This window comes from Panicum virgatum, chromosome 5N, assembly GCF_016808335.1.
Source record: "Panicum virgatum strain AP13 chromosome 5N, P.virgatum_v5, whole genome shotgun sequence".
Classification (NCBI taxonomy): Eukaryota; Viridiplantae; Streptophyta; class Magnoliopsida; order Poales; family Poaceae; genus Panicum; species Panicum virgatum.
In genome coordinates this window covers 70,348,108-70,373,409 of record NC_053149.1, presented here as the reverse complement: position 1 = coordinate 70,373,409, position 25,302 = coordinate 70,348,108, and the positions used below count along the sequence as shown (strand labels likewise).

Here is a 25,302-nt window from a genome sequence, read left to right as displayed (position 1 = left end):
TCGAAAATATGCTACAGTAAATTACTACAGTACCGCCGTTTCCTTTCGCGGTAAGTCGCTATAGTACCGGCGCGGATCGCTACAGTACCCTTTTCGCCGGATGAACCGGCGGTATGCTTTGTGCAGTGCACCTGCCGCCGGTTCATCCGGCGGTACCTTCATTCCGCCGGTTGAACTGGCGGCAGGATGACATTTTTGCAAATAAAAAATTTCGGCATATATTTTTGACAAATCGGAAAAAAAATAATATAAAAATTAAAAAAACTCACCTTTTCTCGCACGCGGCCGCTTTTTGACGGTGGATGGCCCGGTGGGCTGGAAGGCCCAACGTGTAAGAGCTTTGCTTGATGAGAAATTTTCCCCACAGGAGGCAGTACATCAAACACCAACAGTGGCATACTAGTAGTTGAAAACTTTACCTGTGAAAATAGCCTCAAGATTTTTCAGATACAGTGAATCTTTCGCTAGATTTAGCTTTTTGGACTCGTGCTTTCTTTTGTATATATCATGTTGCACTACCTAGCTATGATTCGATAGAAACATTATTTTTTCTCCACCTTCTTACTCTTATAACCATATGTAGGACCAAAATGACAATCAAGTGGTGTGGCCTAACTAGCACGGTACTTGAATTCCCAATTTAAAGCATTATAGGTCCGCTAGCATTGTGCATATATTATTGATGGTCAGTTATATTTTGTTCTATTTCTGATCAGATTCGAATAAGTTTTGTGATTGTACCGAATTTTAATCAAATTATGTCAATATTCTCAAATCCAACGACGCATGCTCAGATTGATCACAAATGCAGAGGTTAGTCAAAACTTTTGATCTGGTTTCATCAACTGGGAAGGATCAAATGCAGCTAGACCCAAATGGCGATGCATCTGGTTAGTCAACTTGCAATTAAAGAACAGCCGAATGCGACCACTGCCGGAGAGCGTAGTTGCCTCGACAGAGTGATGGCGCATCTGCCTCGTCTCGTCGTGAGCTCGAGACGGGCGGCGGCACGCCATCGCCCAGCCGCCGCCCAGGTCCAGATGCTAGCCACTAGTCAAAAATGCGCCATTGCTGCAACGCAGGCATAAGTTCGCTTCACACTCTGCCTGCTGGTTTGCTTAATCCGGTGCAGTGATCGATGAGGAACAGCAACCGTTTCCAGTCGCAATTGTACGACGGAGGGATACGCAGCTAGCGACGTACCGGACGTTGAAAGCCAAGCCGAAACAGCGGCGTGCCCGGAACAAACAAAGTAGAATCCAGTGTCTGGGTGGATGCACAGCACAGGAGGGATTCCTGCTGCTGGCTGGAATCGTAGGAAAACGTCAAGAGGATGAGAGGAAAACCGAAAACTAAACAAACCCGAGAATCCGAGACGATGATGTGGTGTGAACAGGTAAAGGTTGCCGCTTTGCATCTGATCTTTTAATTTTGCTCTCCGTTCTGGAGGGAACCAGATTCCCCGTGATCTGAACATCTCATACACGTCAAACTTCGAGAGAGAAAAAAGGTGCCACGGCCGCATGGAGCTTTGCTTCCTCCAATCCTCCGCGCTCCAGCCGCCGACCAAACGCACCGCCGGTGGCAGCCCTTTCTGCACCCGCTCGTGTCCCTCTGCTCTGTTCAACAAACTTTGATTCGATGCCGTGCAAATGTGCAGCCTTGTACTCTTTTCTTTCTGATTACGAACACTAACGAGAGGTGAAAACATTTGCAGGCGCACATTATTAGTTGAGTTTCGTCAATTGGTCAGAGCTGTACGGGGTCATGTTCCTAAAACAAAGAGAGAAGTGGCGATTTGTCAATCTGTGACTGCGCGCTAGAAAGGCCGCGACACCTTTTGCCACCCTCTGCTTTCCATGTGTAGAGGATCCGTCCGTCTTATCTGTAAGAAGACCAGGGCGGCAAGGAAGGCACCAGCGACACACTGCTCTGCACCTGGCGGCTTACAGCTTCGCTATATAAACAAACCACCTACCTATATCAATCAATCAGCTAGTAGAATCTGCATCATCGTGCTCTAGAAGCGAGGCAAGGAAGAATGGAGAGCAACAGCAACAACCAGGCGCCGCCACCACCAGGTCAGGTTTCTGAATCTCTAACATGACTTTTAGGTGGATTCAGTTTGTTGCTGCCTCTGCCTGGACTGGATTCTGAACCCGTTCATGGCTTGCGTGGACGGCTAGGCTACCCGACGGCGGCGGGCGCGGAGCAGCAGGGAGGGAAGAAGGGGCGCCGGGGGAAGACGACCTCGCGCGGAGAGAAAGGCTTCATTGAAGGATGGTAATAATAATCTCCTGATGACTGAAAAATCTTTTGGAATCAATTTCATTCTCTGATGAAAACTAATTTGGCGCCAACCTGACTTCAGCATCGCGGCGCTGTGCTGCTGCTGGATCTGCGAGATGTGCTGCGACTAGCCATCTCACCAGCATGCATCTTTGATCTATCTTTCACAAGGGGAGGCGTCGCGTTGTGTTTGTCTACAGTATACTATATAATTCCAGCTGTGTGGTTTCATGTTTAATTACCCTTGTTGTTATTAGTGTAGGGAGATTTCTACAAATAAACTGATGAGACGTGCTGTGTTGTACCTTGTACGTGTACATCCTTGTATTGTTCTGTTGCTTGTGTAGTGCCGTGACCGTGTGTTATTTACAGTCGTCAACCTTCTAGTCTCAACTTGAAAACTTTCTTTCGCTGTCGTGCTTGTGAGTGCGCGAGATTTCCTACAGTGCTTGAAAGCCTCATGGGCCGTTTGTTTCTCGTAAATTGTGCTATATGGGTTTGGGCCGCAGCACGCGCCGTGGGCTTAGGACGGACCACCTTTTCTCGTACGCGGCCGCTTTCTGACGGGCCGCCGGGCGTTCCTACCTGCGTAATGAAATGGGCGGTAGATGGCCCGGTGGGCTGGAAGGCCCAACGTTCTGCCTGCTCTGCTGTTCGGCCACACAAGGAGCGTCCTCAGTCAATTTTTCCGCCTTTTGTTGATTGGCATGGCTTGGTATTATCTTCTTCTTCTTCTACCCCTCAAAAAAAAATCTTTTTCTTCTTCTCTGACAACTGTTTGAAGCTTCTGCCTTTCCCGGTGGTCCAGTCAGCACCGACGACGAGGTCGTGCGCCATGCCCGTCATTTTCTCCCAGAACGGGTCAAACAAACGCGTACGCTGCTGCTGTGGCCGAATGACACATCGCCAAATCCGCCGTAGTATCTCGTCTTGTTGGTGAAAAAGTTTGGGTTTAAGCACTATAGCATAGGAATCAATTAGACTGTGTAATTAGTTATTTTTTCTAACTGTATTTAATATTCCATGCATGTGTTCAAAAATTTGATGGGACGGATGCTGTACAAAATAGTTAGGGAACTAAACGCTGCCTCACTGACTGACGATTGCGACGTGCTGGGTTGCTAGTTGCTTCCTTCCCCACACCCGCGCCTTGATTGAACCCCACCTTACAATCAGAAAAGAAAAAAAACACGACAAAAAACGTAAAGAAATACTCCTATTTCGTCTTTTTTTTCGACTACAGTAGTATAATAATAGAAGTAAAATTATTGGAATCATCTGAGAGATTCATCACCTTGTAGTAGTACATCGTCAGCTGCCTGCCTGAATTCTGAAACAGCACGGCCTCGCTTCTGACTGGCCCCCGCGTGTCCCAAAAAACGGAGGCGGAGAGGGACAGCGGAGCGACGCAGCCACCCCATCCCCGGCCGCGGCCAGGTCGTCTCCTCCCCTTCCCCATGGACGAGTTGACCTCTTCGCCGGCTCCATCACCGCCCCCCGCGCTATTCCTCCCTCCCGCGACGCGCGCGGGCGGTTCCCACAAAGCTACCACCAGTCCACCACCTGGTCGTTACCTGTGTACAGCGGTCGCTGCCACTGCCGGCCGCTCTTGTTCTGCTTCTTCTTCTTCTCGGCGCGCTGCCGGCGGACGGGCGGCTGCGGCGCCGCGATGGCGAGTACGGCGGTGGACGTCGAGGACCTCCTGGTCCGCGTCAAGAACGGCGACGACGCCGAGCTCGCCGCCGTCGCGCGGGAGGTGGCCGCGCTCGCCGAGGAGGGCAGGCTCGGGGAGGACGACGACGACGATGGGCTCCTCGTCCCGGCGCTCCTCGTGCGGCTCGACGCCGCGGGCAGCGCCGAGGCCAGGGTCAGCGTAATGGCCGCGCTGCGCCGCCTCGCGGGATGCGTTGGCAGCGAGAGCAAGGTGAGACTGAGACTGCCACGGTGCCACCCGGTTTTGATTTCTGCTCTTTCTTCTTGGCTTCTTGCCCATACTCCGTATATGCTTGCGCACGCTTTGTGCTCGATGCTATGCTCCCGGTGAGCTGCTAGTATGGTGGCGCTTCGCTTGGTACGGTGGATCGTGGCTCTAGCTGCATTTGGGTTTGTCGCCCTTAATTAGCCAGGCCGAGCTGCATTTTGTTTCCCTTTGGATTCTGAATAAGCAGGTCATGAGAGCATTACCATTAATCAAACGTGTCAACTGATTATCAGATTTACATCTTCCCAATCATCGTTCTAGTCACAGTCACACTCAAGTTATGCTCTCAATGGCTCTGCAGGAGAGGTTGGCAAGCATCGAGGCGCTTTCGAGCATTGTCCGTTCCTTGTCGAGGGATGTTGATGAGCGAACAGAAGCAATTGCAGTGCTATTGGATCTGTCAGACATCCCACAAGTCCGGCAGAGGATCGGCAGGATCAAAGGGTGCATCGTAATGCTAGTCACGTTGAGGAGCGCACATGAATCAGGCACCAATGATGATGCAGACAAGTTGCTGCACATTCTGTCTTCCAACCCACAAAATGTGCTGTTGATGGCGGAGGCTGGTTATTTTCGACCATTGATACACTACCTAAAAGAAGGTATTAGCTCTTGTACTATACTTTAACCAGACCTTTTTCAGCATATGTTTCTAAGAACAGGCATCTAGAATTAGGCATTCGAAATATTCCATTTCATACAAAGCTCTCCAAAAGGTGCGGAAACTCCAAATTTGGGCTCTTGTTCTTGTAAGAACAATAACCACAAGACTACATGCTAACTGTTACTTGATTTGTCAAATTTATCTACCAAGAATTTTGGTTTGATCGGTCCTTTCCATCTCTTCTCCTCCAGATTACAATACTCACATTGTCTCAGAGCAATGTGACCTTATAAATTGGAATACAATGTCAGACGAAATTTTCTTCACTCTATGTAACCATATGATCAACTACTCTATTCTCCTATTACATTGCAGGTTCTGACATGAACAAGGTCCTAATGGCCACTTCTATTTCAAAGATGTTCCTATCTGAGCATATGAAATCTTCCCTCGGTGAAGATGGAGTTATCGAACCCCTTGTGCAAATGTTTAAATATGGAAATCTTGAAACCAAGCACTCAGCCTTAGGTGCCATACGCAATCTCTCTAGTTCTCTACAGAATGCAGAACTTCTGATAAATTCTGGAATAACAGGATCACTGCTCCAGCTCCTTTTCTCTGTTACATCGGCGCTCATGACCCTCAGAGAACCAGCCTCAGCTATACTAGCAGCTATCACACAATCTGAACGTATTCTGCTTTATAAAGATGTAGCTCCTCAGATGCTCTCACTTCTTAATTTGTCGAGTCCAGTAATTCAACTTCATCTTCTAAGGGCCCTGATTAGTATTTCTGGGCACAAGAATGCTAGAAGAGCCAGAAGTAAAATTAGACAAAATGGTGGGGTGCAACTGCTTCTGCCTTTCCTAACAGAAAAGAATGTGGAGATCAAAATTGCTGCTTTGAATTTAACGTTCCATCTGTCAAAAGATTCTTCGCAAGAATTGGCTGAACAGTTCAGGGAGACCCATCTAGATATTTTGGTAAAGATCATCTCTTCACCTACTTCTCGAGATGAGAAGGCTGCAGCTGTTGGTATCCTAAGCAACCTCCCAGTGACAGACAAGAAGATAACTGAGATTCTAACACGAGCGAACTTGCTTCCTATTCTTATCTCCTTGTTTGAAGCGAATATCACAGCTTCTGTGACGCCTCAAAGGATGCGGTTACTTGAGGGTATTGCTGGTGTATTTACTCGGTTCACAGTTACCTGGGATAAGAAACTGCAGAGCTTAGCAGTTGGATGTGGGGTGGTTCCTTGCCTTATCAAGTTGCTTACAGAAGGATCGGTAGACGCCAAGTCTAAAGCGGCAACATCCTTGGCTCAATTGTCACAGAGTACAATGGCATTGAGTAAGTCAAAATCACCAAGGTGGCTTTGTGTTCCTCCATCAGCTGAATCCTACTGTATTGTTCACAGCTGCCAATGCACTGTCAAAGGCACTTTCTGCTTAGTAAAAGCTGGTGCCGTCAACCCTCTGCTACGAATACTAGAAGGTGAAGAGCGTGAAGCAGACATAGCAGTGTTGGAGGCGCTGGCAACCCTTATGCAGGATGAGATTTGGGAAAACGGGAGCAGGGTGATAGAAAAGGCATCAGGTATCCATGCTCTTCTGAGAGTTGCCGAAGCGGGTGACTTGAGTTCCCAGGATAAGGGGATATGGATGCTGGAGAGGATTTTCCGGCTTGAATCACATAGGGAGCGGTATGGCGAAATTGCTCAGGCCTTGCTGATTGATCTGGCTCAGAAAGGAGATCCTTCCCTGAAGCCAATGATCGGCAAGATACTGGCTCACCTGGAGCTGCTGCAAACACAGTCTAGCTATTTTTAAGTGCTGAGATATGTCGATGCAGTGACTTGTGGGAAATGGCATGAGTAACCAGGCATGTGCAGGCTGCCGTTATGCCGGGCAATGGCATCTGACTGTGCTGTTGAAGAAAGATTGTAGTCAGCAGGGACGACCTCTCGAACCAAATGGAGTTCATGTTCCAGGTGGCGCATCTCACTACTTCACCGGAAGCTTTCCTTCAGGACTGCACCGGATTTTGTGCTGTGAATTATCTACTATAGCTGTAGCTTGATTGTATGTTGTTTGTAGTGGATTGCGCGAAAAGGTAGTGTTTTGCTTTTGAGATCCAACGAATTTCGCTTGAACGAAAAAGAATAGAAGATACAGCTTGTGTAGTTAGCGACGTGGTACTCTTCTTTCGTCTGTAAAGTGTAAAGTGATAGTGGTTGCTGATGGAGTACACCAACAGAACAGATTACCATTGTGCAGGCAAACTAGTTCAACAGAGAGATGTTTTGTGACTCATCGTGATCATGACTGGATGACTGGACGGTGTGTCCATTTCCCCGTACTAGTAAGTTGGCCCGTGCTAACGCTACGGATTAAAAAAACAAATATATTTAAGTGCAGACCACATAATTATGCCAGTCCTGACTCCTAAGTCATAACAATTATTAGCATCATACCCATAGATAACCCAGCATGGCACGATATAGCTGCCGGTTCAACGAAACGAAGCAAATATCTCACTTTATACATATTCCATTTTAAGTGCCGAAAGACTATTAAAGCTAATCAGAGTGCAATATAGATAGGGGGGAAACATAATTGACTTAACATAGATTATGGTCTAGAGAGGTGAGTTATTAGTACCTGTGACCAAACCATGGCACCAGCTAAGAATGCAAGGGTGTGTATTATCTCATTCTCAGCATGACACTTGAGTAAGATTATATTGCCTAGGGGTCTCTGGGGTTTCAGTGATCAAGTGTATTAGAATTAAGCATCCATCAGAAGATCACTCAATTAACCAGAGAAGATAACAAAAAAAAAACTAACAGCAATGCAAAGTGGCAAGTTCATGATTCAAGGTAATCATCAGAGAAACATACCTGTGCTCCAGATAAAATTAGAAAGAACTTTCAAGCAATTGCTCACTTATAGCATCTTCTTGTAGCACATATGAGCAAATTTTCTCACTGCAATATTTTACATTGTAAAGAAAGTCTGGCAAATCCATATACATATACTGTATTTATATGCATATACATATACTGGATTTATTAGGCAATAAGCAAATGATGATCCAATTGCAAATTAGTTCTCTAATTTTTAAATTACTTACCATAGACTGTTGCATTTCATACCCACACACAAAATGAAATCAGCCCATGTGCAGGTTCAGATGAAAAAGAAACCGTACCTCTTGATGAGGTAAGAGCTCTATTAGCTTCTTTACTCTTTGTGGGATTTGCCATATCTCACGAACTATGGGCTTCATTGTGGAAGTTACTTCTCCAATGCTTATGGTAATGCCTTGCTGCTGAAATAGTTGACTCTTCTCAGCTCTATTCAAGAAGAATGCCCTACAGGACACATGAAACAGAAACACTTTAAGAAAGGTGGTGACTAATCAACATGCATACAAATAATGCTGCCAGCTAGTTTCCTAAATACAAAATAGAAAACCTGAAAACTTATGCTTGGTCAGCAGAATATAAAATCTGCCACTCCATCCAGCATTGCAAATTGCAATCAAAATATTTGCATTGTCTATGACGGAACAATTCGATAACATTGGCCACCATTGTAACTATCTTGTGCAAGAAAAAAAAAAGTAAAAGACAATTAGACTCGGAACCTACAGACTGGCACGCACACATTTGGTACATATCTTCACATCTAAACATATGCTATTATTAGTCAGTCAATCGTTGGTTAGTATTTTGCATAATCATCTATTCACCTGTCTGCAGTCTTGGTACTGGAGCTCCAGCCTACCTGCTCTGTGTTTCGATCGGCAAATCCATAGAACTCATGGGAAACTACCACTCAAAAGGAGGCATCACTACAGCACTACCACAACAGCAAGAATCAGCATCGCTGCAGATCCAGTCAAAAAAAAAACATCGCTGCAGGTGAAATTGAGCAAGTCCCATCTACTCACCTTCAGCTCTCTTCAGGGCGTTCGATGGGTGCACCTCCTTTTGAGTGGTAGTCGGATCCTGCGCCTGCGCGCGTGCTGGCGGCGGCGGCGGAACCCGCGCGCGTGCCGGCAGCGGCGGCCGAGCCCGCCTGCGGGCCACGGCATCGGCGGACGAACCTGCTCGCGGCCGTGCCCCTCCCTCGCCAGCGCCTCGTTCTGCCCCTCCTTCACGGCTCCCCGGCGCTCGTGTCGCCGTCCCCCTCCTTCCGCGACGCGTCGGACCCGGAGGCGGACCCGGAGGCGGCCGCGGCCACGGCCGGACACGGCCACGGGCGAGGCCCGAGGCTTCAGGCCGGCGCAGGAGGCGGCCGCGTCGGACCCGGAGGCCGCCGCGGCCACGGGCGGAGGAGGCGCAGGCGTAGGCGGCCACGGGTGGAGGCCACGGCCGGACTCGGCGCAGGGTGCGGTTCGCGACGGCCGGAGGCGGCGTAGGGGCCGGCTGCGGGCGAGGCGGAGCCGCGGAGGTGGGCGCTGGAATTGGAAGCCAGCGCGCGGGATCCCGCCGGGAGGAAGAAGAAGCGCCACTACTTTTGGTAGGAAATCGAACGCGGGGCGCGGGGGGTAGAGGGGCGGGCGACGCACGGGCTCAACGCGATTCCGCTTCAACGCGTTGAAGCCAACGATCCAGGGCCGTTGGATTGGAGGCAGGAGTGTTTGGAAGCGTTGATCTTTACAGAGTTGTGTTTTCTGGGTACAATTTAGTTGGTGAACTGGGTTGTGTGCATGTCAGCGGGGGGTGCGAGGACGGGTGGTCCTAGCCTAATTCAATCCGTCGATGGATGGATGATGTGGGTAGGGGAACGTGCCGGGCATCTCCTCCATCCAAATCTCGAGGGAATCTTGACGTACCGGATGTCCTATGAATCCGGCGAGAGCGGCAGCCGGCGAGCCAGATTTGCAGCCACAAGGCGACGAAATCGGCTCCCATTTTTTACCATAAAGCCCCCGCTGGATCGCCAGAAATCTCACGCCGGCCCCTGCCACTTGCACCCAAGCCCCCAAACCCGCTGCGGCGCTCCCTCCCCCCACTCCGTCTCCCGCAATGGCAGCGCCGCCGCTCCAGCCCGTGCCGCCGCCCGCGGCCGTGAACGGCGACGCGTTCCGAGTGGGTTTCATCGGCCCGGGCAACCTGGCCGAGAGCATCGCCCGCGGCGTCGCGGCGTCGGGCGTCCTCCCGGCCTCCGCCATCTGCACCGCGCCCCACCGCCGCCCCGAGCGCGGCACGGCCTTCGCCTCCATCGGCGCCTGCCTGCTCGACACCAATGCCCAGGTTTCACGTCGTCGTCTTTCCCCCTTTGTTGCTCGGGTCCTCTTGATTCTGTGCGTATCCCTAAACCATCACAGTAAATACTCCCAGCTCTTACGCGAATTTTAACCCCGTGTTAGGTCGTCGGCGACAGTGATGTGATTGTCATCTCCGTCAAGCCTCAGATCGGTAAGTGGCATCAATCCTTTTGTGTTGGGCGTGTTGTTTTTCGGGGTCGAAAGGAGTTAGTAGTTGTGCCATCTTATCATATCCCGTGCTCCATGAACCATTCGTTGCCGTGTCCTACTTGTTCTCGTGATATTTGTTTTAGTCTCTGTTCGTTGTTTTGATGTTATGCGCACATCAAATTGCAGTAAAGCAGGTTCTTCTTGAACTGAAGCCACTGCTGTCAGATGAAAAGCTTCTGGTGTCTATTGCTGCTGGCGTCAAGATGAAAGATTTGCAGGTCAGCATGCTTTTAGAAGACAATTTTCTCATCCCAGTCAACTTAAATTATGCGGATGGGAATGCATTTTTTTCTTCACATTTTTGTATTCCAGTTTACCACGAACAAACTGATGACATGTGTTGTGAATGGATAGTTCCGTACACAAAGCCCCTGCTTATGCCTATTCCCAATCTATCGAACCTATCTGAAAAAAATAGAAGGGTTGTGTTTTGGATGAATCACACTTCTCATGTTAGTTCCTTCCTGAATTTCATGCATACAATTTTAAATCCATAGATGTATTTAACTTCTTTGTTCTGGAGTTGGATTTTTTTTATTTGATGGGCTTATTTTGTGATCGGAATTTCCCGAGTATAAAAACTGTCATACAGATCTATGATTTGCAGTATGTGGAAATTAATTTATATGACGATATTGGATATAATGTGTTCAAAATGATTTCTTAATAGACAAGATTGAACTTATTGGGTAATGCTCATTTTAACTTTCAGTTAACTAGTAGCTATTTCTTCATCGTTCAGTATCTCCGATTCTGAATATGACTATTTCTACTAACACTAGAGTCTACAAGCTTACCCCAATCAGTATTTAAGCTCTGCTGTCTAAGTACTATTATAGTATTGTTTTCTCCAGGTCGACAAGTTGTATGCTATGCTGGAATATTATATCCTGAGACCCTTCCTCTCTCCCTTTTCATTTCAGGATTGGTCTGGTCAACGGAGAATTATTAGAGTAATGCCCAACACCCCTTCAGCTGTTGGACAAGCTGCATCAGGTAGCATTTCCTGACAATCCACCAGCCACGTTTTCCAGTATAGTTAGCTTTATACATTTTAACCTATCAACGAAAGGTGAAATGTAGTATGCTTCTTGAAGGAATGAAAATTGCTAGGCAGCATCTATCATGAAGTGGCTGCTTTATACGCTTAATAGTTACGATTATAGCAAATTGGCTTCAGGACGCTTCCACTGTGGAAACATTGAATTATCCTTATTTTAGTGCTAGTAAATGAAATTATCAGGGAAGGTAACAAGATGCAACAGTCTCTGATGTCTTTGCTGCTCCTCAGTGATGTGTTTGGGAGAGATGGCTACTCAGAAAGATGAGAATCGTGTAAGAAGTTTATTCAGCGCCATTGGAAAGGTTTGGACAGCTGAAGAGAAATATTTTGATGCTGTAACTGGCCTGAGGTATGTAGCTGATTATGTATATGTGTGATCAGTTCAAGAATGAAGCTGAACTTCTTCTTTTTTCAACACAGTGGTAGCGGTCCGGCCTACATTTTCTTAGCAATAGAGGCCATGGCTGATGGTGGAGTCGCTGCTGGGCTTCCTCGGGACCTTGCACTTGGTCTTGCATCTCAAACAGTTAGTGCTCATTACATTAAACTGAGTTCTGCTCTTTGCATATGCTTTTAAGTCACCTGTCTCCTGATAGACGTTTGTATTTTGCTTCAATAAACTGAGTTCCTTTATGCTTTACATATTCAATTTACTCTACCGTTATCTTCTGTTTTATAGTGATTTCTGTTTATTATTGCACTTTCTCATTTACCATCTTCATCTATTATCTGCTTTGTAGGTTCTCGGTGCTGCAACCATGGTGAGCGAGACAGGAAAACATCCAGGCCAACTGAAGGATCAGGTCACTTCACCAGCAGGCACTACTATAGCTGGGGTTCAGGAGCTCGAGAAGGGTGCGTTCCGTGGAACGCTGATCAGTGCTGTTGTTGCTGCCGCAAAGCGTTGCCGCGAACTGTCCTAGATCTAGGTTGAAGTTCATTTTACCAGATATCGACAGTTGCATTCTCTTGGTATATTCGCGTTGAATTCAATGTGTGAATTGTTGGGATAATAACTTGGCAGCTTTTAGAGCAGCCGTGATGTAATCGGTTAAATATGTTTTGCAGAATCAGGTGGCATAGGGTTAATTATCTGTTTCCTTGCTAATATATAAATCGTAGGTGCTTAGTGCTTTCAGTTTCAAAACTAACAAAGCTTTGTGCCACGTCACCACCTGCATTAAAATGCAGTCAGCCCATAAACCTAGAAATGGGAGGAGAAATTGATCATCAAATAATATATTTTTATAGGAACTAAGCAGGCAAAAGGAAGTTTTATAAAGAACAATTGAACATATCACCAGGTACATAAGCAGACACGAAGTTGCAAATCAACCAGAGCTCTAAACCACTGATTATAAAATCACAGCATATTGCGTCTGCTCAAAAGTCTTACAAAAGGTTAAGACAGAACTTTTTAAGCAAAGGTTTCCACGTTAACCTGACATTACAAATCTCAGTCCACTATTACTATACAAATACAATCATCTTTTAAGCCTTTTGGCTACAACAGAACAGTTCACATGTAATTTTGAGAATACCATCGATCTTCAGGAGCCCACTTATTTTCAAATCTTCCAAGCGAATATCCCACAGCAGGTACAGAAGCTAGATGCAGTGGATCAGGTTCTATGCCATAATCAGTCAATGGTCGGTGCTCAAGAATCTTATCGTGCTCAACAACAAAATCTGGAATTTCAACCACCCCTTTTCTTATATCTCCCCAGAGATATTCTAGTCGACTAATGTACTTGATTTTCCAATACAACCTGTAACAGAATAACTAACAGAGGTCAGGACTCAGGAATATGTTTATTCCAAAGTTGAACAAATTGTAGCCAGCTGCACTAAGAACAAAAAGTCAGAAACAAACCAATCTAATTCATAATTTGTAAGACAGCAGCAATGAGATAACTGGGTGCAGCACAATGTTTCTTCGCAGTTCATGTGGCACAACATGAAAAAAGTTGTCGTATTCAAACTACTCTAGTAGCTGGTGGCCACCAATATTCTAATTAAACCTTCTATTTGATGTGTTCGTCTTATCAGCAAAAGGAAAATGATCAACAGGGATAAATAACGTGTATGAGTATGGCATTTTCATTAGGGTTTAGGGTACAGCAAGAGGCTTACATTCAGTTTTGTGACATTCTCATTTTGTTTAAAGTGTCATTGTGAAAGAACTTAAGCTACTTCAAAATTAGTAGTGCATGGGAATTATATGCAAGAGTACTGACCCTCCACTTAAGAATAGCCTGCCAAGAGTGGCAATGGCCAACCTGGAGCGAAGTCCAGGATGCAAGAAGTAGAAAACTTGAAGCCTTTCTTTGTATTCAGGTGGAAGCTCCTCATAAATCGTCCTCAAGATTGACATCCCTGGGTTGTTGTCATCTGACTGCACAGTAGTGTGAATGTACAAAATGCAGAATGGACCCTCTGGCAATTCAGTTCGGAGCTTGTAGAACACATATTTCTTCAGACGTTCACCATCAATTACTGGAGCTGGAAGTCCACATTCCAAAGTAAATGTCATGTTAACATTGACAATGAGAAAAATCTGGGGAGCAATATCATGGTAAGACAAGGCTTACCGACTTGTTAGTAGTAATAGTGAAGGACTGATGTAAGCTAAACAGTAGCACTGATAAAACGAATATTATGAAAAAAAAACATGCCTGAACTTCAATATAATAGATTAAAATTAAACGACCTTCATCAAATTTATCATTTAATGCATGTAAAAGAATGTGCAGATGTTCCGCTGGAAGTGTGGTAAATTTATTATCACTTCAATCAAAAGATTCATGTGTCCGACCATGGTGAAAACCTAGCACTGGCATGCATTGAATACAAGTCGATTCGTACATAGTTCTGAACCTGTAACACCATCTATCATCAAATCTTTTTAGGGGAAATCAGAATCCCGTGTAGCAAGTACTCCACTTCATATTTCATACACAATTAGACATCAACGCAGCTACATAAACTATCGGCAAAGATGAGATCTAGCTCGAACCAATCGTTACTGGAAGCCACACCTAAATCATCAGATAGTACAGGCGCATCAAGTATCCCCAATCACTAACTGACACGACCCAAAAAGAGCGGGTGAGGGACAGTAACTCAGTAAGGGCATATTCTGAATCCACGACAGATATGTTCCCAGCGAGGAGGATGGCGTCTCCTTCGGCGACTTCCCCGGAGGTCTCTCCGGCGTCGCGGCCGGTGGGCTCGCCGCCGGCGGGGGTTTCCCCCGCTGAAGTTGCGCCCCCGGGCCCTCCACCATGGCGGGTGGGTCTCCCTGGAGCGCCCACGTCGGACACTTCCTGCTCGTCCCCACCCGTCAGGTCCTACCCACCCATCACGCGCCACCTGGTGCGTGCTGAGACGTTGGATCAGGTGGAAGGAGGGGGGAGGGAGGATCGATTTCAGCGCGAGGAAGAACAGATCGAAGAACACTTCGGTCAATTATGGGCCATCCCTTCCCCCACCGCTCGCCCTAGGGTTCCTCCAACCCCAAATTCGAGAGGGGTGCTTGTTTGGATTCGGAAAGAGCTGGTTCAATCGAAAGCGTTTGGTGCTGACGATTGCTACCCGGTCCTCCGCTCTGATCGATTCGAAGGTCCTCCAACGCGGATCAGTTTCTCTCGAGATCTGTGGGCGCAGAAGACCGGTAGGAGCACGTACGCGGAGATCCTCCGGCGTCGGCCGATGACGGAGCGGGAACAGGGGCGCTGGGTATGGCAGCCCCAACCTCCACCCAAGCGCTACCAGGGGTTCCCCCGCCCCCCTCCGAACCGCCCTGCACCGCCACCTCTACAGCCGCAGCAGCAGCCCCCTCAGCCGCGCCAGGATCAAGGTCGGGGGGGCCCTCCTCAGTTCCACCCAAATCAGCGCCAAGGACAGCAGCCGCCTGCCAATCGAGCTCCCCAGCCCCAACCTCCGCCACTTCAAGCAACAAGAAGGCAGCCGCCGCAACGTCAGCAGAAGGTACCTATCGACCAGGAAAATCTACCTTTCACCATTGATGCGAGATACAGGAGTATGACTTGCTATAACTGTGGGGAGCCGGGGCATTTTGTTGGGATCTGCACTAAGCCTAAAATCTGCTTCATGTGTGCGGTACCGGGACACCATATGACTGCCTGTCCTCTGTGGAAATCCAGCCACCCAATGGCTATGTATATGGGGAGTGCTAGCCAAGGCCTTGGGTTCTTACATGTGGAAGTGCCTGATCTAGAGTCTACTCAGTGGCTGAATATGAACAACTGTGGTGTTGTCCAGGTTAAATCTGGTCAGATCACACTGTCTGAGCTGGAGATTGAACTATCTGAAATCTATTGCAAGGACTGGCCCTGGCAGATTAGGGAATTGGATGCTGGTAAGTTTCTTGTCAGGTTCCCTCCACACAAGAAAGTTGCAGACATCAAAAACTACCCATCCTTCAACCTGAGGAAGGTGTACAAGTGGAAGTCTTGGAGTGGGTAGGTGACCTTGACCCTTTCAGTGAGCTGCAAGAGGTGTGGATTCAGATGAGGGGGATCCCTCCAAAATGGTGCCACTGGAAAGTTTTTGCTCAGATTGCCTCTGGTTTTGGTCTGATGGTGGAGGTTGATTGGTCGACCTTGTTTAAGTCTTTCTATGAAGTGGTGAGGGTCAAAGTAGCATGCAGAGATGCAAGAAAAATCCCAGCTGAAAGGCTCTACGAGATGTGTAAAAAATTGTTCATAATTTCCTTTGAAGTGGAGGAGAACCCACCACAACCTAAAACTGGAGGTGACAACAATGATGATAATGATGACAAAAGGAATGATAGAGACAATGGAGAAGACGATGACGAAGCTGATGATTTGGATGATGACCCGAAAGGAAAATACCAGATGGTTCTTGACAATTTTGCCAACCCCGACCAAAATGCTGGACAAAACACCCCTGGTAACAGAATGAGTGAAGCTAGGTCTGGGGCTAAGACTGTTTTGAGCAGTGCTGCAATTGATGGTTTGAACCAGAGCCAGTTATTATGTCATTTGATGACAGCAAGGAAAACACTGGACTCTACTCCACAGTCTGATTCTGAGGCTGGTGACAAAGGCTTTAACCCTGGGTCATCAGATTTTAAATCTAGTTTTGCCAAGAATGGGGAGATAACTCCTTCGCCACAATGCCAAATGGTATCCTCTGACTACAGCAAAGGTGGCCTAAAACAAAAGAGAATTGCAGATGACTCAGACCCACATTCTGGATGGGAGAACCTGATGAAATTGGCTGAAAATGGGTCAACTGATGCTGAATGTTCCTTCTTCCTAAGAACTATGGAATTAGAGGATTCTGATGAAGAAGAGATGGAGGCTGTGATTGAGCAAACTTTCTTGGCTGATGCTGGTGTGTCAAGCAATGATCAGATGGTGACCTCAGATCCTGAGATAGAGGTTGAGGTGCCCAAGGAAGCTCCAGTGCCTAAGAAAAAGAAGACCAACTGGGGACCTATCCAGAGGATAGACAGACCTAGAAGATTTCCTGATGATGGGAGGACAATCTCTCAGAGAGCAGCGGAATTCACCAAGTACAAAAACCTTGAGACTGATATTAAACCTGGTAAACCCTTTGCCTCTCTTTCTAATGATCTCTTAAATAGAGTAGCATCTAAAGTGAATTTAAAATTGGGGTCTGACATTACTATGATCAATAATAATATTGATGCTTTAAAACTGAATAAATTAGAACAAAGGCTGGTTTTTGAAACCAATAATCCTGAGATTAATCTTCCTGCTAACTTGGACTTGAAGTCCAATGCTGAGGACTTCCCTCCTCTTTCACCTAATGCTGCTCCTTGGACTTCCCTCCTCTTTCACCTAATGCTGCTCCTTTAAAAGGACCAGCTTGTCGAGAGGGCAGATCCTGGTCTAAGGTGGTTTCTGAGGAAAGAATAATTAATAAATCTGTTAGCAATGATAGGTGCAGTTTGGAATGTTAGAGGCCTGAATAAGGCTGGCAAACTTAAGTGTATATCTGACTTTATTCAGGATCAGAATTTAGATTTTGTTGGTTTCCAGGAAACCAAGAAAGAGAACTTTAGTGAGAGCTTTTTAAAAGCTGTCAACTGCCACTTTAATTGGCATTCTCTCCCTGCCAATGGTACTGCTGGGGGTATCCTGGTGGGGTTTGATGATAGGAAGTTTGAGGTTATCTACTGGCAAAATAAAAAATATGATATTTCTGCTATGGTTAAAAACATTGTAGATGGCTTTATTTGGAGGTTTATTGTTGTGTATGGGTCTGCGTATGACGAGGGCAAGCTCGAGTTCATTACAGAGCTTCATGAGCTGCTTGACAATTGGGATGGTCCAACCCTTATCGGTGGTGACTTCAACTTGATCTGCAGTCACAATGAGAAAAGTAATGGTGTGATTAACCAACACTGGGCTGATCTATTCATTGACTGGATCAATGTCTGGGCCCTAGTGGAATATAAAAATCCTACTAGATCCTTTACTTGGACCAATGGTCAAGACCAGCCTATTATGGCAGCTATTGACAAAATTTTTTGTTCTACTAACTTTGAAAACAACTTCCCTCTAGCCAGTGTTCAGGCTGTCTCTAGAGCTGGAAGTGACCATGTCCCACTTGTCATCGACCTGGGGCTGGTACCAATTAGAAAACCTGGTTTATTTAGGTTTGAAAAATAGTGGCTGGATAGGGCAGACTTCCATGATTTGGTTAAGTCAATCTGGAATAAGCCTTGCAGCTTCCAAAACCCTCTGGATACTTGGCAATATAAGATAAGATCTCTTAGAAAAAAGATCAAGGGTTGGGCTCTCAATGTGGGAGCTGAGATTAAAAGGAGGAAACAAAATCTACTAAAGGAGTTTGAAATTCTTGATGTTTTCCAAGAATCCAATGCTCTGAATGACGATGAAAAGTTGAGGATGAAAGAAGTTCTAGAGGAGTTAGAAGATATCTGGAAGATGGAGGAAACTAAAGCCAAACAGAGATCCAGAGATAGGATTATTAAAGAGGGAGACAAAAATACTTTCTATTTCCAGGCTTTAGCCAACCAAAGGAATAGGAAGAAGAAGATTGATATACTGGAAGGCCCTAATGGCCCTGTCACAGATACAAAGAGTATGCTAGCTTTAGCTAGTGACTTCTATAGAAACCTCTTTGGCTTTGAGGAACAACTGGATATTAAGTTAGATGACAACTTTTGGGAAGCAAGTGACAAGGTTACGATGGTAGAAAATGAGTGGCTAGAGGCTCCCTTCTCTGAAGCAGAGATTAAGGAAGCCGTCTTTGGGTCTTTTGCTGATGGAGCTCCTGGCCCAGATGGTTTCTCTTTCCTTTTCTACCAACAGTTTTGGGACTTGATTAAACAAGACCTAATGTCCTTGATTAATCTCTTTGAGTCTGGCGAGCTGGATCTAGATAGGCTCAACTATGCTATGATAACGTTGATCCCCAAAGAAGAAGAGGCTAAGCACCTCAAGAAATTTAGGCCGATTAGTCTTATCAATTGCAGCTTTAAAATTTTCGCTAAGGCTTTGAATAATAGACTTATTAAGATAGCCGACAGGTTGATTTCTACAAATCAGACAGCCTTCATTAAAGGAAGGTATATTCTAGAAAGTGTGGTGGCGGCTCATGAAGTAGTGCATGAGATTTTCAGGAAGAATGAGCGAGGTGTCATCCTCAAATTAGACTACGAAAAAGCTTACGATAGAGTAAGTTGGGAGTTTCTTGATGAGATGCTTATCTCGAGGGGTTTTGGGGAAAAATGGAGAATGTGGACTAGGAAAGTGGTTAAGGGGGGCTCCATCTGTGTGAGAATTAATGAGGAGAATGGGGGTTACTTTAAACCTGGTAAAGGGTTACGCCAAGGGGATCCTCTATCCCCTTTCCTCTTCAATCTGGTTGCGGATGTGTTCACGAAAATTCTAGAGAAGGCAGCTAGGGAACAGTTGATTACTGGTTTACTTACTAATGTATGTGAAGGGGGCATTGTTAGCCTCCAATATGCTAATGATACCCTCCTCTTCCTTAAGAATGACCTGGATAAAGCCCGTAACTTGAAGTGGTTATTAGTTTGTTTTGAACATTTATCTGGCTTGAAGATTAACTATGACAAAAGTGATTTGCTTACCATAGGTTTGTTGGAGAAGGAGGAGAATGACATGGCCAAGATTTTCTGCTGTAAGAAAGGTGAGTTCCCGCTAAAATACCTCGGTGTTCCTTTACATCATAGTAAGCTGAGAAAGGATGACATTCAGCCAATAGTTGATAAGGTCGTTAAGAGGATTACTGGCTGGAAAGGGAAGCTTCTCTCGTATGGGGGAAGGCTTGTCCTTCTTAAATCCTGCCTTGCCAGCATCCCTATCTACTTGCTTTCCATTATTAAGTTTCCAATTTGGGCTATTGAGATGATCAACTCCCAAATGGCCCACTTCTTCCGGGATAACTCAGAAGAAAGGCACAAGTATCATCTGGCTAGATGGCCCATGATAACCCAGAAAAAAGAGTTTGGGGGACTTGGAGTCCCTGACCTACGAACCCTAAACATATGCCTACTAGCTTCTTGGATCCAGAGGTACCATTTGCACAATAATGCGCTTTGGTCTCAGATCATTAAGATGAAGTATAGGACTGATAATCCCAATATGTTTTGTTGTTCAGACCGAAACGCTTCTCCTTTTTGGAAGGGTGTTCAGTGGGCGGCTCAGGCCGCGGCTTTGGGTTATCAGTGGGTAGTTGGTGATGGTAAGAAGGTCAGGTTCTGGGAAGACCATTGGTTTGGTAACTCAAGCTTAGCTGTTCAGTTCTGGCGGCTTTATACCATTAATAATGAGCAGGGTGCTACAATTAGTCAAGTGTGGGATGGTGTGGACCTGAAACTGACCTTTAGAAGGGCAGTCTCCCAGCAGCTTATGCTCCAATGGGATGAACTTAGTCAAATTGTTAGCAGTATTACACTCAGTACTGAGGAGGATGCTATCATTTGGAAGTTTAATTCTAGTGGCCTATATTCTGTCCAGTCACTTTATGCTGTCCTCAATTTTAGAGGGGTTTCCCCCATCCACATCCCGGCTGTGTGGCAGCTAAATATCCCTCCTAGAGTCCATATTTTTCTGTGGCTTTTGTATAACAATAAATTGCTTACTAGAGATAACCTTCAAAAGAGAAGAGATGTTGCGGACAAAACTTGTTTGTTCTGCTGCGAAGAAGAAACTGTTAATCATCTCTTCTTTGACTGCTGTGTTGCTTCGCTGACCTGGAATTACATTTCTATAGAGCTTGGTGTGCAAGTTGGTTCAGATTTTGAATCCATCGGTAGGTGGTGGATTAGTAATAACAAAAATACAGTTTTAAACTGTGTTTGTGCTGCGACCTTGTGGTCCATATGGAAACTTCGTAACAACTTGTGCTTTCAGGGAAAGGGATGGCAGGGGATAGGGCAAGTCCTTTGCTCGATTGCCAGGATGCTGAGGCGTTGGTCCGTGCTATTGAAGCCGGACAAGCAAGCGAAGTTGGAATGCACTGCACAACACCTTCTAGAGGAGGGATCCAAACCACCAACGCTAGGGGGCAGCTCTTCACCACTGCAAGAATCAAGCTCGAATCTGTCACGTGGGGATCTCTCCCGGTTGGGCTTCACAGCTGCTCCTCCGACCATTCCGATGTCGTCTGAAGTGTGGGGGTTTGATCCTATTTTTCAACCTGTTGCTGAAACTGTAATTGGCGGGCGCGCCTAGAATACGCTGATACTGAGAATGCTTAAAACTTTGTACGCTTTATGCTTGTAATAAAGCGAGGGAAACCTTTTGTCTAAAAAAAGTAACTCAGCAAGGCTTGTTCGGTTTGGAGATGATTGAAGGGGATTGGAGGGGGTTGGGAGGGATTAAATCCCTAACAAGTCAAAATCCCCCTCAATCCCTACCAACCCACTTGTGGAGGGGATTAACCGAACAAAAGCGGGGCGATCGATTGAAATATATGGGGCGGATTCACGCACCAGGGAAGAACTTGCCGACGACGCGGACGATAGTCCGGCCGGCCCGGTCGGTGCCCTGGACGCGCACGACCTGGAGCTCCTCGAGGTCGGAGAAGCAGGCGTCGGCCTCGGCCTCGGAGAGGTCGGGGAGGCAGTCGTGCCAGTCCTCGCGGTCGGCGTGGGTGAGGAGCGCGGCGCCTGCGTCGGTCGCGAAGTCGGAGCCCAGCACGAGCACGGAGAAGTCGCTCTCACCGGCGGCGGCGGAGCCCGACGCCATCGCCGGGGGGTTGGTTGGGGCTGCCGCTCGCAGTCGCAGCGCCCTCCGCTCTCCTCTGACTGGAAAGCCGGCCGTCCCCTTCCGATCGGCAGGTGGGCTGTGGTTGGGGAAAGTGACGCGATTTTAGGCTTAATTTTTATTTATTTTTTCGTTTTTCAAAAAAAAATGCTGATTTTTTTTTTACAAATTTGTCACCGTGCCGCCGGTTCATCCAGCGGAAGGGTGGAAGGAGCTATCGCCGAGCTACAACCGGCTATAACCGCGCTGTAGATGCACTGTAGATGACTGTTAACATTTCGTTGTTTGAAACGGCGATGGGTCCTCTGCCATTTTTTTCTAATTATTTTTTTTCCTGTCCTCTAATTATTTTAATTATGTTTAGATATATTTTAAAAAGATAGTAGAGCAAGCAGAGTTTATGTAAATACTTTTTGTAAACTACTACAAATTAGATTTAACTCTAATAGAATGTGAAAATATATTTTTATGAGTTTCACTTACGATTTCGATGTCCTGTCAGTTTGCATCGGATTCTTTTGCACCCCCACTCGTTCACTGTGTGTGTGCATGTACTCGTACGTCAATTGACAGATGTGCGCTTTTCAGGTTGCGTGAACCATGTCTATAGATCAAATATCTCCATCTATAAATAGTGACATCACCCGATCTCATACGAAATCACTAGATATCTCCGCACTACCACCATGTCTTCCTCTGGTTCTACATACATTCCGTGGAACAGTGTTAGAGAACCTGTGCCTCAAGGAGTGTAGGTTACAATGTGCTTTTGCGGTTCGTTGTACAAGCTGATGGAGTCCAAAGTTTTGGAAGATGACTTCGGCAAGAGGTTCTTCATGTGTGATAACTACGAGTACGACCCGCCAAAGTGCTACGGCAAGGACAAACCGAAGGTATCACCTCGCACTATCTAGTTTGTGCCTTCGGAGTACAGTAAGTTAAATCTAACTCGGCTTGCAAATAGAGTCCACCACCTCTTTGTGATTTCATACAATGGCTAGACACGGAGCAATCTACCGAAACTAAGGAGCACGTTGAGCGCGAAGCAAGGTGGGCTGCGAAAAGGTGGCAGCGAATGCTGCAAGAGGAAAAAATGGAGGAGAAGCGCAAGAAAGATAAAGAAGAGATCCAGAAGAGATTCGCAGATGTGGAACGTCGACAGGCGGAGGAGCGTGAAGCTGATAGGGAGAGGAAGCGAGAGAGGGCCGCCGTGCGAAGGAGGCGGGGCCCGAGGCTATTAAGAAGAGGAAGTATCCTTCGTGCACTCAGTAGATCACTATCATTTAATGTCCAAATTTCATATTGCCTAAGGCATGTTAGGTCTAGTTCGAATATGATGTTAGCGTGTTCCATGCACATGCCAGTGCAATTGTTTTTGTAATTTTAATGTCTAATTAATCTACATTTTGTACTTTCTACTACAAGTACCCGTTTCATAAAACATGAGCTACAACTATACTTTTCAGAAGTATTGGTCTACAAGTAAATTTTTCAGACCGACGTAATGACAACTCTATGAGCGTATGTCGGCCACTACACACAATAGAAACAAATAAAACAATCACCCTTCATACATTGAACACAAATAAAATAGTGGTCTAGACAATTCAACGCACACAACACATGACATGACATGTCAGGACCTGTTGCAAGCTACGGTAACGAGGTCCAAGACTAAACTTAACATGCCTTAGATAATTCCAACAAACAACATTACATAGGCAGGCGAAAGAGGCTGCCGAAAATAAACACGCAACATATTGGCCGGGCAGCTACATTACTTATTCAGACGGAGCAGTACAACATCAATCATTCACGGTTAGTACCCTTATCACGTCCCGTCCTGTCTGCTTTCGCACGCTCACAGTTGCGTACATCTTCATCCACTTTCTTCAACCACTCCATATATTGCTGATCACGACAAGTGATCCACGTGTCAATCCAATCTTGGAAATGACACCACCAATGAGTATGCGTGTCATCACCAACGTACTTTCGCAAACAAGAAACGATTCAAAATTATTAAAAATAACAAAACCATTAGACAAATATATTTAAAAATTAATCTATACCAGTGATGTTGCACCTCTTTTTTGGACTTTCTCGATATTCTTGCAACACCAATACCTCTGGCCAAAAGTCTCGTAATCATGAGATATGTTGGGAACACAACGCATCTGGCAATAGCAATCGGGTGGCTCTACACCTTTCGGCCATACATTGCAATCTGTAATACATCTATTGTGATCGTTAGGAGAGGGTCCTAAATTAGCCTCCATTTCCCGACGGAAACCTGCCCGGGAGAATGTGGAGCTCATAGCCATTTGTTTGGACTAACTAAAAATATGTGGAACCTGAATTGCAAGTCTGTGCTCTCGGCAACCACATGCTCGCCTTTTATACACGCAGGACTGCCTGCATCATCCAAGTACTTTAAACACAGACATGACCAATCACTGCTCCACAGTCGGCCACACTTCTCCACTCGCACGCTCCACAGCGCTCACTGCTCGCCGTTCAAACACGGACACGACCTCTCACTGATCCTGACTTCTGCTCTCGCACGCTCCGCACCGCTCACTCCTCCCACTTTAAACAACGACACGACCTCTCACTGCTCTACGCCAGGATAGTAAAAGCTATATCCGTTCACTGCGGCACACTACTGCACTCGCACGCCAGGACAGGCAAAGCAATCAATGAGCGTCCTTTGAACGTGGCCTTATGTCACTTTACTTCATAGTCGAATCCAATGCACGATTAAATGAGGCTGGCCCAGCTGTGCAGCGGAAAATGACAACTGTATGCATCCTATGTCGGCCATAACGTTCAACACATTCATATTCGAATCCAATGCAACCTTCACATATTAAACACAAATAAAGTATGGTTTTATATAATTCAACGCACACAACACATAAAATGACATGTGACGACCTCTTGAACACAACAGTAACGAGGTCCTGGACTTAATCTAACATGCCTTAGGTAATTCTAACAAACAACAAATACTAACACAACATCAAGCGAACACGATATCTAACTCCTAATACTGCTCCCAATTAGCAAATTGTGTCGAACCGTCTCCATAGTATGCTCTCGTAGCAGGAGGTGCTGGCGGTGCTGGTGGATTGTTGTTGTGACACAGGCAGTTGCAATATGGAATAGTGCATGGATACTAAAATGTAGGAGCCACCTCTTTGTCGGTCCGTGTCCGTGGTTCGCAGGCAAGGGCCGATACGGCAACGCTAGGTCGTTACGCTGAACCCCGGCGAACCGAGCCAAGAGGTCATCGCGCCACGAGAGTCCCACGTCCTCTGCACCCACGGCTCATCCACCACACGGCAAGTCTAGAAACATCGCCACGTCCTGAAGAGTAGGGGTCATCTCACCGACCGGGAGGTGAAACGTGTGCGTCTCCGGACGCCAACGGTCGAGAAGTGCCGCGAGGAGGGACATGTCGAACTGGAACTGTGGAGCCCTAACCCTAGGACGATGTGCAGGGTCTGCCATATCACCCTTTACAAGTCACGCAATCGGGAGAAGACCCGAAGCGCGTAGCCTGCAGCGCGAAAATAAAACATCAAGTTAGAACAAA

The 25,302-nt window shown here is 46.4% G+C and overlaps 3 protein-coding genes and 1 long non-coding RNA gene across 4 annotated transcripts; 2 read left to right on the top strand and 2 right to left on the bottom strand.

Moving 5' to 3' along the window:
* The first annotated feature begins 3,774 nt into the window (after positions 1–3,774).
* Positions 3,775–7,189, top strand: LOC120675506 (U-box domain-containing protein 43-like). The gene is made up of 3 exons (XM_039956711.1): positions 3,775–4,213; positions 4,572–4,872; positions 5,250–7,189. The coding sequence occupies exons 1-3, from the start codon at positions 3,959–3,961 to the stop codon at positions 6,704–6,706; spliced, it is 2,013 nt and encodes a 670-aa protein (XP_039812645.1). The 5' UTR covers positions 3,775–3,958; the 3' UTR covers positions 6,707–7,189.
* A 71-nt stretch (positions 7,190–7,260) lies between these two features.
* LOC120675507 lies at positions 7,261–8,967 on the bottom strand. The gene is made up of 3 exons (XR_005675376.1): positions 8,832–8,967; positions 8,631–8,740; positions 7,261–8,250 (listed from the first exon to the last, which is right to left on the bottom strand). It is a non-coding gene; the product is annotated as an uncharacterized LOC120675507 (long non-coding RNA).
* Positions 8,968–9,830: 863 nt separating this feature from the next.
* On the top strand, positions 9,831–12,535 carry LOC120672325 (pyrroline-5-carboxylate reductase-like). Its single transcript, XM_039952659.1, has 7 exons — positions 9,831–10,140; positions 10,257–10,305; positions 10,491–10,582; positions 11,288–11,360; positions 11,656–11,776; positions 11,848–11,953; positions 12,168–12,535. Exons 1-7 carry the CDS (start codon positions 9,913–9,915, stop codon positions 12,348–12,350), a joined length of 852 nt encoding a protein of 283 aa, XP_039808593.1. The 5' UTR covers positions 9,831–9,912; the 3' UTR covers positions 12,351–12,535.
* Positions 12,536–12,751: 216 nt separating this feature from the next.
* Positions 12,752–21,792, bottom strand: LOC120672326 (protein GDAP2 homolog). The gene is made up of 3 exons (XM_039952660.1): positions 21,431–21,792; positions 13,665–13,929; positions 12,752–13,196 (listed from the first exon to the last, which is right to left on the bottom strand). The coding sequence occupies exons 1-3, from the start codon at positions 21,684–21,686 to the stop codon at positions 12,947–12,949; spliced, it is 771 nt and encodes a 256-aa protein (XP_039808594.1). The 5' UTR covers positions 21,687–21,792; the 3' UTR covers positions 12,752–12,946.
* Positions 21,793–25,302: the final 3,510 nt, after the last annotated feature.

Excerpts from the sequence above, each read along its gene's own strand:
- LOC120675506 (XM_039956711.1), top strand. The coding sequence starts at position 3,959 with ATGGCGAGTACGGCGGTGGACGTCGAGGACCTCCTGGTCCGCGTCAAG. Across the intron at positions 4,214-4,571 it reads GCGTTGGCAGCGAGAGCAAG|GAGAGGTTGGCAAGCATCGA; the intron begins GTGAGACTGAGA and ends ATGGCTCTGCAG. Across the intron at positions 4,873-5,249 it reads GATACACTACCTAAAAGAAG|GTTCTGACATGAACAAGGTC; the intron begins GTATTAGCTCTT and ends ATTACATTGCAG.
- LOC120672325 (XM_039952659.1), top strand. The coding sequence starts at position 9,913 with ATGGCAGCGCCGCCGCTCCAGCCCGTGCCGCCGCCCGCGGCCGTGAAC. Across the intron at positions 10,141-10,256 it reads TGCTCGACACCAATGCCCAG|GTCGTCGGCGACAGTGATGT; the intron begins GTTTCACGTCGT and ends ACCCCGTGTTAG. Across the intron at positions 11,954-12,167 it reads TTGGTCTTGCATCTCAAACA|GTTCTCGGTGCTGCAACCAT; the intron begins GTTAGTGCTCAT and ends TCTGCTTTGTAG.
- LOC120672326 (XM_039952660.1), bottom strand. The coding sequence starts at position 21,686 with ATGGCGTCGGGCTCCGCCGCCGCCGGTGAGAGCGACTTCTCCGTGCTC. Across the intron at positions 13,930-21,430 it reads CGTCGGCAAGTTCTTCCCTG|CTCCAGTAATTGATGGTGAA; the intron begins GTGCGTGAATCC and ends GTGGACTTCCAG. Across the intron at positions 13,197-13,664 it reads AGGCTATTCTTAAGTGGAGG|GTTGTATTGGAAAATCAAGT; the intron begins GTCAGTACTCTT and ends ATTCTGTTACAG.